Here is a 13,933-nt window from a genome sequence, read left to right on the forward strand (position 1 = left end):
AGTTGCTGTGAAAATGGAACCAGTCCAAGTTAAATTTTCATGGAGATTTAATCTTTATTAATATTACACAAGTAAAAAATTTGTCTCACAAGATTAAGTTACTTTCACAAGCATAAGCACTGCTTGTGCAATGCAAGTGATAACCCTCGTTATGGCAGCACAGACTGGATTTGAAGTCAGACATAAAATTAGTGACAACACCCTGAAATTAGCTTTGTATCTCATCTTGCACAGTGAGTCTCACACGTTTTCTTTGGACTAATCAACTTGGTGTATAAAGTATAGTAGCTGCCTTTTAGGATACCAGTGAGTTCAGTTACGTAGTAACCGTATTTTGGGGAGGCCAAAAGCCATGAGTAGTCTGCTGCCTATGATGGCATTTTCTTTCTCTCCTCACATGTACCAAATAATTTCCATTCAGCATCCAACATGGTAACTGACTTTGGGACGCTTTCCACAGTTTCCAGGTCTGACTAAAGCCACCTCAAACTAGCTACATTTATTTAGAGAGCACTGATGCAGGTAAGGAACCCTGTTTTGATAGGAAGTTCTCCAAACAGTAATTAAACAGGCCCTAGAAAGAAAACAGGACAAGAAAATCTGAACCACTTGAGTCTTAAGTTTGTAGAAGTTCCCAAAAATGGAGACTTCACATTCTTTCAGTGCTGCTACTGGAAAAGTCTGTCTGCAGTGGAGCAATGTTATGATCATAGGCAGCATATTCCGATGCTCCGGTACTTGCCACTTTAAGCTGCTGAGCAGCATGTGTGAGCTGAAACGCTGCATCAGGATGAGCCGTGTCAGGAAGGAGGGTGCACTCCCGCTCCAGCATGTCTGCCACGCCTTTCAAGAGGTCCAAAAAGCCAAAGGCCAGAGCTGCCTTTCGTAAACGATTGAGTTCCTGCAAAGAAGGAAAACTCCTTTTAAAGCCACTATAAGCCTTTACATAAAAAACATGGGTTTCTTACTTCTTTTTTTAATGGCAAGCCTATTCACTGAAAGGAGAATGACCCAAGTGATCAGTACAGCTGCTGGAAACCGCCTAGCTGCTCATGAGATAAAAAAATGCTTCAGGGCTGAGGATTACAGCGGCATGACTAAACAGTCGGTTTTCCTTTCCTAAAAATCTCCAGTTCTCCCTTTTCCCTTTTGTGCATTCAGCTATTGCACCTGCCTGTTTTGTCTGTGTCCCAGCTGGGGGTAGCCTCCAATTTAGGCTTCACTGGCTCCTGCCTTCAACCACAGTATCCAGCAAAACATATATATATTCATTTTTCTCTACGATAAACTGATGAGTGCTTATGTGCATGTAGGCAGGGTATTCATTCTTGAAGTCTCTATGGGCTACAATAATCAACTCCTTCAGCACTAAGCTTACAATTACCTCCAGCTACAGATTATGGATTATTACGAAGTGGTCAAATGTGCCTAGAATTTTGTGTTTCTCTGCTTCAGTTGCAGAAAAAATGCAGGAGGCACTTTTAGAGTCAGAATGACATCTATGTTTTATTCCTCTCTGGTCCCTCAGTTTATTTCTGCCTGAACAACAGCATAAGATCTGCAAAGAAGTTCACCAAGGAAGTAGCAGGGATCACGAGGGGCGCCTGTGAACATGACATGTCTATGCCACCCTGCCAGAGAACATGGTGGCAGACCCCCTCATCTCACCTTAACTACTCTGTAAAATGGACCCAAGATATCTCCTTTACAGAACCATATATGTTTTGCAGAGCCCTACAAGCTCGCGCAGAAAACCCCACAGACAGACAGGATGCGTTCCTCTGTCAAATGCACCACTATCACTACGGATCAAACTTGGGCTGGCCTGAATTGTTACTCACTTTATAGAAGGTTTGAGTTTTTTCAGGGAGTTTCCTTGCATTTCTCAAGATCTTCTGTACATCTGTCTGCAGAAAAAAAAAAAAAAATAAAAATCTTGGCAACTGCCGGGGAAGCTGCAGAAAAAAATCCTCGACTATTTATTGTTAAATTACCCTGACCGCTGACAAGATTGCAGCTCACAAAGGCTGAAATATAAACGGTAATTATACTAAATCCAATAAACTAAGCCAGATGCTACACTGGAGACACAGCTTTCATTAAACAAGCTATGCTTTCTGATTGCATTTTAATCATGACATTTTAAAGAGGCAGTGTTTATAAAAATGAAAGAAAAGCAATAAAGCAATTACATTAAATGGACAAGACACACACAGACTCCACTTTACTGGTAAGATGGCTAATGCTGATCCAAGTAAAGCATCAAGTCCAAAACCTGCATCGTTACCTGGAGGCCACTTGGTTTAATCCATACGGTAACATTCTGTGCGTAGCTGCGCTTGTTCTTGGGTTGCAAGGGGAAAGGGCTCTTATTGTCATCCTCTCCGTAAGGATTTTCTTTTGCATCTTGTGGGGGGAAGGAGGGAAAAAAATAAAAAGAACTTAACAACTAAGACTTGGCAAGGTCGTTCACACAAGAAAACAATGTTTGTGTAAGAATTATTCAAATGAGTGTGACTAATACCTGAAATAGGTCCAAGCTGTGCCATCTTCCCTAGCCATGGAAGGGGCTCAGGACCAGGTTCAAACAGCGACATCATGAGGTTTGATTTCTTCTTGCTATCAGCTTGTGAATAGAGCATTCCATACCACTCTGGCCTATTGAAAAGACCAAATCCCAAAGGCTGAAAACCTGCCACCCCTCTTTGCCTAGTATGTGCCCCCTCCCACTACATGGAGGCTCATTATTTGCAATTTATACTGGTAGAAACATATCCACAATTAAAAATCCACAGTTTTGTCTAGCAGTGCAGAGTTCTGTACAGAATACAGATATAAATAAACATAATTTATAAATAAAGCATAAATGAGCAAAGTAAGAGATTTTTCAGGCAGACATCCAGCTCCATACCCCAACTGGACGACAGCCACCATGCCTTCCACTTTCAGGCTGCCATGTAATAAAACACAGAAGTTGGGGATTTTCCCGGCAATCTGGTTAGCTGAATTCTCATCTTCGGTGTCATCCGTGATCCCAGGTCCCACCTCATCACCTTCTGGGGAAGAACAAATGCAGACAAAGAGACAACATAAGAATAAATTCAAACACACTAGTTCTATTTTCATGACACCACCCCATATGCTGTGCCACGCAAGAGTCAATTAATACTTCTGTACAATGAACAGCTGCTAAACGAACTGTTTGGGCAAAGTGGCACTATAATGTTATATAAACCACTGCTTCCTATTCACAAAACAGAGTTACCAAGAAAATTGCAAATAAAACCTCAGCCTTGAAGAAACTAGAAGTGAAATAAAACGGCTCCAAGAGTCTGCCAATGACTACATGGCTGCTTCTGAACCAAAAGCATCTTGAATTTCAACTTCTCCTCTCCTCCTATGCAATTTGTGGTCATTATGAGAAACTTACTATGTTTTAGTAGCTGGAATACAGCTGTGATTTAACTGTTAATATCTTCTAAGGTGAAAGGCCTGGCAAGATAAGAGTGTTAATACAGAGATGAAAGCATACTGGAGCTTTCATTCTTCTTTACGAAGATAAATCTCACTTTCTCTGCTGCACTCCAAAGCCATCATAAAAGGAAAGAGGAAGTTCTTCTTAACACACGGTGATGCACACATGTAGCTGCAAGTCAGTAACATGTTTAACCATCCTCTAAGCCTACACCAGTCATTTGTATAGATACATATATACTTAGCCCCAATGAGCCGCAATTAATGCCCAAGTACAACTGAGCAATCTAGTTATGATTAAGATCAGATTTTTCACAACAACAAATTATTCCATGAACCAATTAGATGCAGGCATTAAATATTCATCTTGCACCACATATTTCATGGCCCATAACTATTTTTAGCTTTAAGTTTAGCATGTCTATTAATAATGACACTATAAGGACGCTGTTCCCTCTATTAACTTTCTAAAGAACACAGTATTCAAAAAAAGAAAAAGCTTTTGTTCGAGGTTTTAATTTTAATGTAACCACACAAACATGTCTCTAACGACATCTGGTATTTTGATAAAGCATAAAACCTGTGCTTCTAGTGTAATCCACTGCAGACATTACAAGGGAAGTTAAAAGCAGTTTTTGCTGAAAGAAACAAAACTTGCTTACCTCTGTTCAGTGCAATGGGCAGTACCAAGTGTCTGGACAAGACAGGAGGGCTAGAAATGTCAGCTATATCTACAAAACCAACAATTTCTAGATCTGTGGGGAGACAACAGGTTTAAGTCAGATCTGCAAATAGCTGAAATATATTCAGAGTCAATCTAACATTACCACTTCTTACACCACTAAGTTTTCTGAAGCAGTGACTGGAGGTAGCACAACAGAGCCCCAACCTTGACTGGGGTGTCTGTGTTCATAAGATACAAACATTCATACATAATACCACAACACTTTAAGATAAGAACATAACTTTCACCACACACATACTGCTGTCCATGAACCGTGTTGCTAGACAAATACAGAATTGTGCACATTGTTTTTTACATTGCACCCAAACCATTGCCATTTTATACATTCAAAAGAAGAGAAAATCAATGACTAAACCACTAGTTTCAAACTGGCATCACAGACCCTGCAGGAATTCCCATCAACCCTCTGGCACAGTTAGCCCCAATGGGGCATGTTCTCGGGACTGGGAAGACTGAGTTGTGGTTCTTAAGTTTTACATGCCCACTGGAAGTTTAAATGCAGAGTTGTAGGCACTTGTTAGTAAAAGATTGAGGCAGCCATATTATTCTCACTCAGCCTTGTCCGATTTCCTCCTCAATTCTTGCCTGCAAGAAATGTCGTATCGGGTTCATGTCTCTCAGCTATGTGAAGGTTTTGGTGTGTGGCTTAGAACTAGCCTTTGACTAGCTCTACACTGGCAGAGATGTAAAAAGGACCAGCTTTGTAAACTCTTCTCTACAAAGCATGGTGACACATGGTGTGCTCTAGCTATGGACACAGGTCCATACAATTAGAAATTCAATGCGTTTCCAACCTGCAGCTGGAACCGAGGAGCACAGTCTTCTCCTTGACAGCCCAAGCAAAGGGCCTGGCCCAAAGGCAATTAAATTGATTTTTCTCATAGCTGAACAACGAATGCTTGATCAATGCCACGGAGTAATTCAGGGGGTGAGCACACCACACTGCATTTTAATGCACACAAACCAAATTTTCCTTCATGCTGAATTCCCATCTTTGGAATGACAGGAGGAACTCTGAGATTGAATGCAAAACAAAGCCTCCCTCATCAAGACACACTGCATGCTCTTTTTCTTTGCTTCTGCTATTTTGGTACCCAGGCACTCATCCCTATTTAAAACCTATGCACCTACAAACAAGAAGTGATCACACCCTAAATGAGAGATGTTTTTTCTCTTTCAGATTTAAAAAAAAACAAACAAATCAGGGCAATCTTGGTGGCAGTAATTTATAGGTTGCAGTTCACTTCCTTGCAAAATTTTACCACTATTGTGTCCTTATTCACATGCGAGTTGTGCACATTTTGTTGATGAACACAGAAAAAAAAGAAATCGACAGGAGAGATGTAGGAAATGCCAGTAGAGCTAGAAACTCACAAACAAGAAATTATCCGAAAGGACACCTGGGCATATGACCTAACCAAGTCACTCCCTTTGCATGTCTCAAATAGCACAAAGTCAGCAGGAACTCCCATCACCTCCCTTGCGGAGTTAGCCACATTGGGCTGTCACTGAGGGTGCCAACCTTTAGCTCAAAAGCCACAGCACTCTACTGCCTGACTGGAAAGAACAACAAAATGCATGTGGCCAAGTGCACTCTGAGGAGCTGAGAGTAATTTTGATGCCACAGTTCAAACTTAATTCTTAAGGCAAATCAGTGAAGTTCAGTGTATTCTCTCCAAGAAGCGTGCCTAGCCATTTGCAAGTCACAGGCATGGGCTACCTACAGACTACTTGCTGTTCAGGAGCGCAGTGTCCGCTAATGGGAGGGCTGAGAAAGGTTTTCCTTGCGCAGCTGTTTTTAAAAATAATTTAGTATTGGTAAGAAGTGCCAGGATGACAGCCAAACAATAAAGACAGAGATTTCATAAATCTCAACCTTTACTTGTGCTGCCTCACCAATTCTTCTTGGCTCCTTCCACTCCTAGTGGATTCCTTGAAGAAACCTCCACAAAGATACTAGTTTGTCTCACCCGACAATATACGGTCTTTCTGATAAAGGCAACTCCAATACAAAATGCAGCCCCTTCTGCAACATACCTCTCCTATCCTCCACGAAGCTTATGAGGGTATTCATAGAAAGCAGCCTGTGGCTGTCTTCCACAGTCCTTGCCCCTAGAAATTGGCATCCTGAGCTGTGAATGTGCCTCTACCCTATTCCAGCCCTTTTACCGGGTACACATGGCTGAAACAGGATGATGTTCTTTTCATCTGGTGCCACATATACCAAAAAATTACACAGTCAGCAACTGATCCTCGCAGAGAGAAAGTGGATGAAATGGTAACTGTATAGGATAAAAGGTAGTAGTGAAAAGGTAGAAATCAAATGCATTTAAGTAAAAAAGCAATCAAAGATTTGTTACCTGTATTAATTGCTTTAGGGATGGGGTCTATTTCCTCATCTATAACGAAAGGTTCTGGCCTGGGAAATACTTGCACATCGGATGTTAAGTGGCCACACTTGAGAACAGCATGGAATGGTGTATAAGCCAGGTCTATAAGCTTTCTAGAACACAATCAGTTATTATTAAGGAAGAGATAATATATATCAAAATAAAATATTTTGTCTAAAGCACATTAACTTAGCTCCCAAACCTTTTTTTTTTTAACTACAGTTAATTCGATAGTTCTAGCATTGCTAAATTACCAAACAAAGCAGCATATTATCACACTGATGTCAAACTACCAATAATTGTGGAAGTTAGTATCTTCTATCTGCCAATCATAAACAGATGCTATGGTTTGTTACAGAATGATTAAAATAAATATTGACCTTAACCAGTGAAGGTCAAGACAAAAATACAGTTAACAAGATATAAACTAAAAGAAAAAAAAGGTTAATTAGAACCCTCCGTGTCATCGGATTTCTTGTTATGTTTGTTTTCTTTTACAGATACTATCTGGAAACCTCCACAAAGGCATATTATCTATAAGTCTACTAACCCAAACATGGACTGTACATTCTTCAGGCAAAGGGGCCCATCAATGGTGAAAATTTGCCCTTCCCCGTTGTTTAAATCTATGAGTCGTTCCAGACAGTCTAAGGAATCTGTGCTTTGCAGCTATAAAAAAATGAAGTGAAATTTGTTAAGTTTTCTTTTTACTCTCTCTTTATTAACCAGTTTCAGAAAATATACACAACAAAGCAAAAAGCATCTGATCAGATGCTATCATGATTTTTTATCTCACTCCTTTCTGAATAAACCAACATTCTTGGGCCTCCTAGAAAATTTACTCCTTATGTTGCATTTATATTGGACCAGGTGCAGCATTTGGCCTAGTAACAAATAATCACAGAATATCTCAAGCTGGAAGGGACCCATAAGGATTATTGTGTCCAACTCCCAATACATTGCTTTATCGTGTCAAGTTCTGCTATGAAAGCAGGTTCAAGCAACCAAAAATCCCAGAAGCTCTCAGTCTTCCAGAGTACAGAAACGCCTTAATTAGTACAACATTTCAGTGGTAATGCCAAGTTTCCAGCTCCTTCAGGATAATGTAATTTTTAGGAGACAATGTAGATATAATTCTCTTTGAGCAGTTCTTAGAGAATGCTTGTGAAAGCACCTAAACTTATCAGTAAAAGAAGATTTATTTCAAACATTTTCCCAGTTATTCTGATGTGTAAACAATGCTTCAATCCATCAGCTTAATCAAGAGGATCATCTTTCATAGAGACCTGGAAGCTGAAGCATCTATTGCATGCCTAAGTAGAAAATCCTTCTGTGATGGACAGAATACAGGTGTCAAGTCAAAAGCAATGCTATTAATAAAATCCAATCTAAGGAACTTTAGTCTATATAGGCTTCTTTTTAAATGTTTTTTATTCAACAGAATTCTAACTACTGTGAAGATTTTTAAAGCTGGTATTGACATTTTCAAAGGTACCTAAAGAGAAAGAAAACAGTCACCTTTCCTTCAAAACTAAGGGAAGTTGGTTTGAACACCAGCTTGGAGTCTTTAGAATTTTGCTCATTCGCATTTCTACATAATGCTACTGTTGTTTTAAGTGTTGAGCATCTTTGCAATAGAAATAATTTATTCAAGAATTTAATTGTAGATTAAGAAACACCCGCAAAAGCATTCAATGTAATTAATGCAGTGAAGGCGGTAACATAAACAGAGAAATAAAAATTCCATAATATTCCCCAGGGAGAAACTGACATGATTTATAAAGATTATGATAATAATGCAATAGTAGTAGATAATAACGATGCAATAATAAACTTTGAAAAAGATACTGCAGTTACATTTCACCAAATAACTAACACTAAGCACCGGAATGTCAATTAAACTTTAAAACTAAGCACAAGAACATCAAAGTATGTTTTGTGCTGACCTGATCATTAATTCAGAGAAGACCAATAATTATCCACTGCAACAAAGAAGAAGGTATGTGTTAAAGACATCACCTCTTCGAGATTTGCCATGCACATGACATACAACTTGGATGGGAACGGGAAAGGGAGTGGAAACCGGTTGCTTTCACTGCGCTGGTTGTGAGTAGCTAGTGAGTGACGTAGGGAGCCCCTGCCGATCCCCAAGCAGCCATCAGTGACAAGGACAACCTTGAATGAAAGAGGATAGATTAGCATTTCCACATAAAGACACATTTCTCTCTGCAGAGGACAACTACACACCGGTGCATTTCAGTAGTCCTCCCAGCAGCATGCACTTCTATACTGAAAATCCCTGCTCACGTGGGGATTTCCTCCACTGAGCTGGGGAAAGAATTGTGAGTAAAATTTCCAGAAACAGGTACATAAATGAGAAATTGAAAATTTAACCGTTGCAATTTAAACTATGTGCATGGTAAATACACATTTTGTTGTAATTAGGCAATTGCACTAAAATACAAAATTCATAGCCAGAAACACACCATGCTGTGCATAAACATGGCCGTTTTTAAGTGTACACTAGAGTAACGGTGACTATACAGCCAAAAAAGCAGCCTGCAGTTTATGGACTCAAGAACTTCAGGTTTATTTTCAGATGGAAGATAAAGCCCATTTATTCCACAGATTCTGGAGGGCAACCCAACTTCCACTACAAGCCACAGAAGCCATGCAGAATGTAGTATTAATTATCCTAATTCTTTGCAAAGAAATACAGCTCCAGTATGGTCACATTTTACAGCAGAACTGTTAAAGCAAAACTACGCCTTTTTCCATTCAGTTGCACATCTAAAGTCACTCCTTGTAGAAAGCAGCACTAATAGGTTTTGCTGAATAATGGAACGATTTACTCTCAGCTGAGACCCAGTCATTTCAAGGGTAGTAAAACAGCTGCTCTTTCAACACTGCACAGCAACAGCAGGCATTATTTTTGGCTGAGAGGTAAGGCAAATCAAATCCAATTGAAATCAATGTATATCTGCTACATCCAGATTTGTATTCTCTCTTCATCCTCAATCTCTCTCTTTTTCAGTCTCTTACCATCTGAACTGTTGCTCACCCGTAATGTTTTTCACTATTACAAGATTCTGCACAGTACATTCCCCACTGCCTTTTATCGCCCCATCACCTGAAGTTCCAGTAAAATGAGCCGTGACACAAATGAGAGACCAAATTGTTAAGATCTAATCTATGCTTGGTTTTTCCATCTCTAGTTATGCTTTGAATGTCTGCTTTTCCAAGGTGCCTTTTATCCTTGTTAGATTATGAAGCATTGCCTAGACAATAAACCTGTATCTTTTTTCTCCTTAAGGAATATCGCTTGAGAAATCTTCCTAGATCACTGAGCTGCAAAATTACTGAACTTAAATAACGCAAAGAGCAACAGGCTCTTAAGTGTCTCAGAAAACTGAGGGCTAAAAGCAGACTTTGCCATAAGAAGCAGCAAATTCAGAAGGCTGAGAGCGGCAAGGGCTGAATGGAGTGTAGGAGCAGATGCATGCCAAATGACTCATTAGGGAAAGAAGACAGATGAAAACACACTCAGCAGTACTCCCGTGCTGTTGCTTGAGACCTGGAACTGTTACAAGCCTTGGAAACCATCAGGTACTGGAGGAGAGTGTGTGTGTGTATTTGTGACTATACCCTTTCCAAACTGAGCGAGGCTCCTGGGACGGAAGATTGCATCCAGATCAAATCCCAAGCCTCCAAAATAGTACTCTTGGGCTAGATTTTATAATCCACTCCACTGAAGTAACACATTGGACAGGAAGCAGTCTAGTTTTTTGATGCTGAATATTTTAATAAAGATCACCTTCTGTTCATATTCCAGATAAATCCAAAATACTAATTCTTTGTCTTTCTGTAGCACCAGCATGCCTGAGAGCTTCCAAATTACATTTCCATCTGAAACTTACAGAGAGTACTAAGTATACGGTAGATCCTAAGAAAACAGTGAAATCAGTCATACCTGGCAAGGAATTGCTGCACCCCATTCCTGCTGGACAATATTGCAAACACCCAGCAGCGCTGACTCAAGACAGGTTTTGTCATAATCATCCATGTTACTTAGGGCTTCCTGTAAAGACAAACACCACCATTGTTGCTGGGTGAAATATTACTACCAGGAAACATGGAAAAGTTAATCACAGTTCTGTGGTAAGTCAGTATGTTTGCTTTCCATTGTAACACAACTGCATTGTAATGCAATGCAAAGTGCTATGCTCTTATATATGACCTCCAAAGTTTTTTAAAAAAAAAAAAGATGTAAGAAACAGTGAACATCGTAGTCATGAGACAACAGTGACAGCTGACTTTGAAGGAACTATAATATTATAAACACAGCTCTTTGGGAGAAAAACCTTTGCATGTCTCAAAGAAACAGTAAAGTCAAAATGTGAAGCAAAGTCTCACATGAAACATTTAGCTTAGAAAATCCTCCCAGGTATCAGAGCAATTTTAACTTCTTAGAGATTCAGAAAGTAGGCCACAAGGAGCTTGTATCACAAAAACTCTTTGGCAGAGAGAGTAACAGAATCCAACACTCATATCCACATCTTGTTTCTATAACCATAAACCAGTTTTTCTCCTTAAAATGAAAATGTGACACATAACACAACATCATAAGAAGAGCGCAGCTGTAAAATTAACATACTAGATGAGCTTGGCTAGATTCTTGGCCTTCAGGAATTTCTCAAACAAACTCTTAGGGAGGGGGAAATAAATTAAAGAGAATGCACTCTGCTAAATTCTCTCTGCAAAGAAAATTCATCTGCTAAAATGCAAACATAACAGAAAATATCTTTTAAAATCTGCATGCCTCACAACCGCCAAATCTAAAACATGGTGCCCTGTGACAGCGATGTATCATTTCTTCTTGATATTATATATGATAAGCAGATACATGTGTACAATTTTACTGGCTTCAGAGACTTTCTGTGCTTTACTGCATTCATATGAAATTTCCTTCTTGGACTTTCTCCTTTTGATTTTCTCCCCACTTTCCATCACATCTGCGAGGCCTAAAATCCCTTATTTTCACCCTGCTTCAACTTACATACTCTTAAAAGCACTTTCTCTCTACCAAATCACTTGACTCAAAACCTTTCTAACTGGTCCTCTCTGCTGCATCATTTATCAAGAGCAAATCAACAACTACAGACAAAAACGTGAACATCACGGAACCACTGGCATTTTTAAGAGCTTCATCAGGCAGCCCTTTCCTCCATCCCCACTTTTAACTTAATTAATCACACTCCAGAGGTCACCTGCAAGGTGAGATTTCTGAAGTAGCAAAACGTTTCAAATTTCACCTATCCTTAAAATAAGGATAAAATACTTAATGCAAGATGTTGTGCACAGGATGATACGAAATCACACGATTTCACCATGATTTGGAAACATGCGTGGGGTTTTGTTTTTTTTTTTAAAAGCGTTGACAGCTTACTGCTTTTGTTTCATGCACCCTACCTGCAGCGTGTTGTAATCTCTCGTGAAGGGCACCATCAGCTCCCAGAGTGAGGAAAACACCACCAAGGCCGTGAACTCCAGCTTGTAGTTGGTCGCCATGTGCTCGAACAGCATAGTCAGGCCGTGGACAGCCAGGTGTTTCCGCTGGTACTCCTCGGAGCCCTCCACCGATACCGGCCGTGTCATGGAGAGCGACACGTCCATCACCACCACCGTCGGCATGATGAGCTGCTCCTCTCTGCTACCGCCACGGAGAACAGTGATCCACTACATCGTGGGGGAAGAAACAGGCCACACATGATTACTGAAGCCACCGTTTTGAGGCCCCGCATCTCGCCCTCTCACACTGACCCCACCGTGCCACGGGACAAGCGACAATTACCCTTTTCCCCCACAAAACGTGGGATTTAGTGCAGACTAAGTCAACAGATCTGCTCCTGAACCACACACAGCATATCCAACCGGCTGTAAAGGCCTGGAAACGAGGAGGGTGACGAGGGCTGAGCCTCGATGGGGGAAATGGAGCAGTAGGGGCGCCCCGAGGGCCGAGGAGAGGCGCGGGGACCCCCAGCGGGGAGCCGACACCCCCCAACAAGCCTTCCTCCTCAGCGGGGCCTGAGAGACAGCCCCCAGAAACAGCCCGGGGTGGTGCGGGGGGTGAGAGGGGGGAAGAGAAACGGTGTAGCTCACCCTCGGCCCGCCGTGCCGCCATGGGTCCGTCGCAGAAAGCGTTCCCCCCGGAACGCCGCGGCCGAGGCGGGAAGGGGCCGGGCGGGAAAGGGCCGGGCGGCCGCTCCACACAGCCCCGGGCGGCCGCTCCGCTCCACACAGGGCCGCCCGGCGGGGCGGTGGGACAGACGGCATTTTCAGTAGTAAAAGCAGGAGAAGTCTGTAATACTGCATACGTGAGGGAAAGCAGTTCATTTAGATGGCAGTATTGTGGGAAAGTACTGCCAAGATAGAAAAAAGACGGCTCTGTATAGAGAGGAGGTTATGGGAAAGCACGGTGGACCTCCTTCTCCCAGTTCTGTCCACAGGGCAGCAAGGATGGGGGGTTCAGTTAACTCCATTTCAAAGCTGGGATGTACCCCTGCAAAGCTGTCCATTCAGGCAACAGTTTGCTTTAAAGTTACCACATCATCATTTTCTGCTTCCCCTGTGACACATCTGCGGAGTGGATATTTATGACCATGAAATCTTTGGCCAGGAACGTGGTTATTTCTTCCACGGTGGAGCCACAGCAGGTTAAGCCAGGCATACAAAGCTCCTGAGCGCCCTGGGGCTGCTCTGCCAGCGAGGGACCGGGCCCTGCCTGGCGCTGGAGCTGAGGGGTTTCTTTTCCAGGAGACAGCGAGTTTTAAACCTCCCTCTGGCGTTGTGAAGTAGGCTCATATCGTGGCAAGGGCCAGCAGAGCCGCTCGTCTGGCCTGTCCGCATTATGAGGTGCCTCGACACGCAGCAACGGGGCAAGTCGTCTCCTTTTGGTCACCGCTGCTCCACGCAGGGAGCGGTGTGAGTTACCCCCGCTGCTCTCTTCCATGGCTGCCGAGAGAGCGATGCATGTCTGCTGCTTTCATCTGGCGGTGTGAAACGGAGATAATCGCCTGGCCTCATACTGAGAATAACCTGGAGTAGCAGACAAAGATATTGGCTTCAGAGATAGACCCAAATCTATACAATACTATTTAATCTTCTTAGGGACTGCAGGTATTAAACTGGATTGGCTGTTCCTCCAGTAATATGCCCTTCACACCTGACCCTCTCTTGTATTAGAACACCGCTGGCAAAGGCATCGTGAAAATGGGATCATTTTCATCTGCCTCTCTCTGCAACAGCATCTTCCATCTGGCTGTCT

The 13,933-nt window shown here is 41.9% G+C and overlaps 1 protein-coding gene across 1 annotated transcript; it reads right to left on the reverse strand.

Annotated features, from left to right (window-relative positions):
* Nucleotides 1-39: 39 nt before the first annotated feature.
* On the reverse strand, nt 40-12,783 carry INTS14 (integrator complex subunit 14). The gene is made up of 12 exons (XM_082488768.1): nt 12,769-12,783; nt 12,079-12,345; nt 10,580-10,687; nt 8,629-8,784; nt 7,160-7,278; nt 6,580-6,722; nt 4,137-4,229; nt 2,912-3,056; nt 2,525-2,658; nt 2,288-2,406; nt 1,842-1,907; nt 40-901 (listed from the first exon to the last, which is right to left on the reverse strand). Exons 2-12 carry the CDS (start codon nt 12,298-12,300, stop codon nt 650-652), a joined length of 1,557 nt encoding a protein of 518 aa, XP_082344894.1. The 5' UTR covers nt 12,301-12,345; nt 12,769-12,783; the 3' UTR covers nt 40-649.
* Between the last annotated feature and the right edge of the window lie 1,150 nt (nt 12,784-13,933).

Source organism: Vanellus vanellus (genome assembly GCF_965231255.1).
Source record: "Vanellus vanellus genome assembly, chromosome: 11".
NCBI classification, from domain to species: Eukaryota; Metazoa; Chordata; class Aves; order Charadriiformes; family Charadriidae; genus Vanellus; species Vanellus vanellus.

Coding starts and splice junctions, on each gene's coding strand:
- INTS14 (XM_082488768.1), bottom strand. CDS start 12,300: ATGCCGACGGTGGTGGTGATGGACGTGTCGCTCTCCATGACACGGCCG. Junction 4,230..6,579: donor CCCTAAAGCAATTAATACAG/GTAACAAATCTT, acceptor GTCTCCCCACAG/ATCTAGAAATTGTTGGTTTT. Junction 1,908..2,287: donor TTAAACCAAGTGGCCTCCAG/GTAACGATGCAG, acceptor TTTTTTCTGCAG/ACAGATGTACAGAAGATCTT.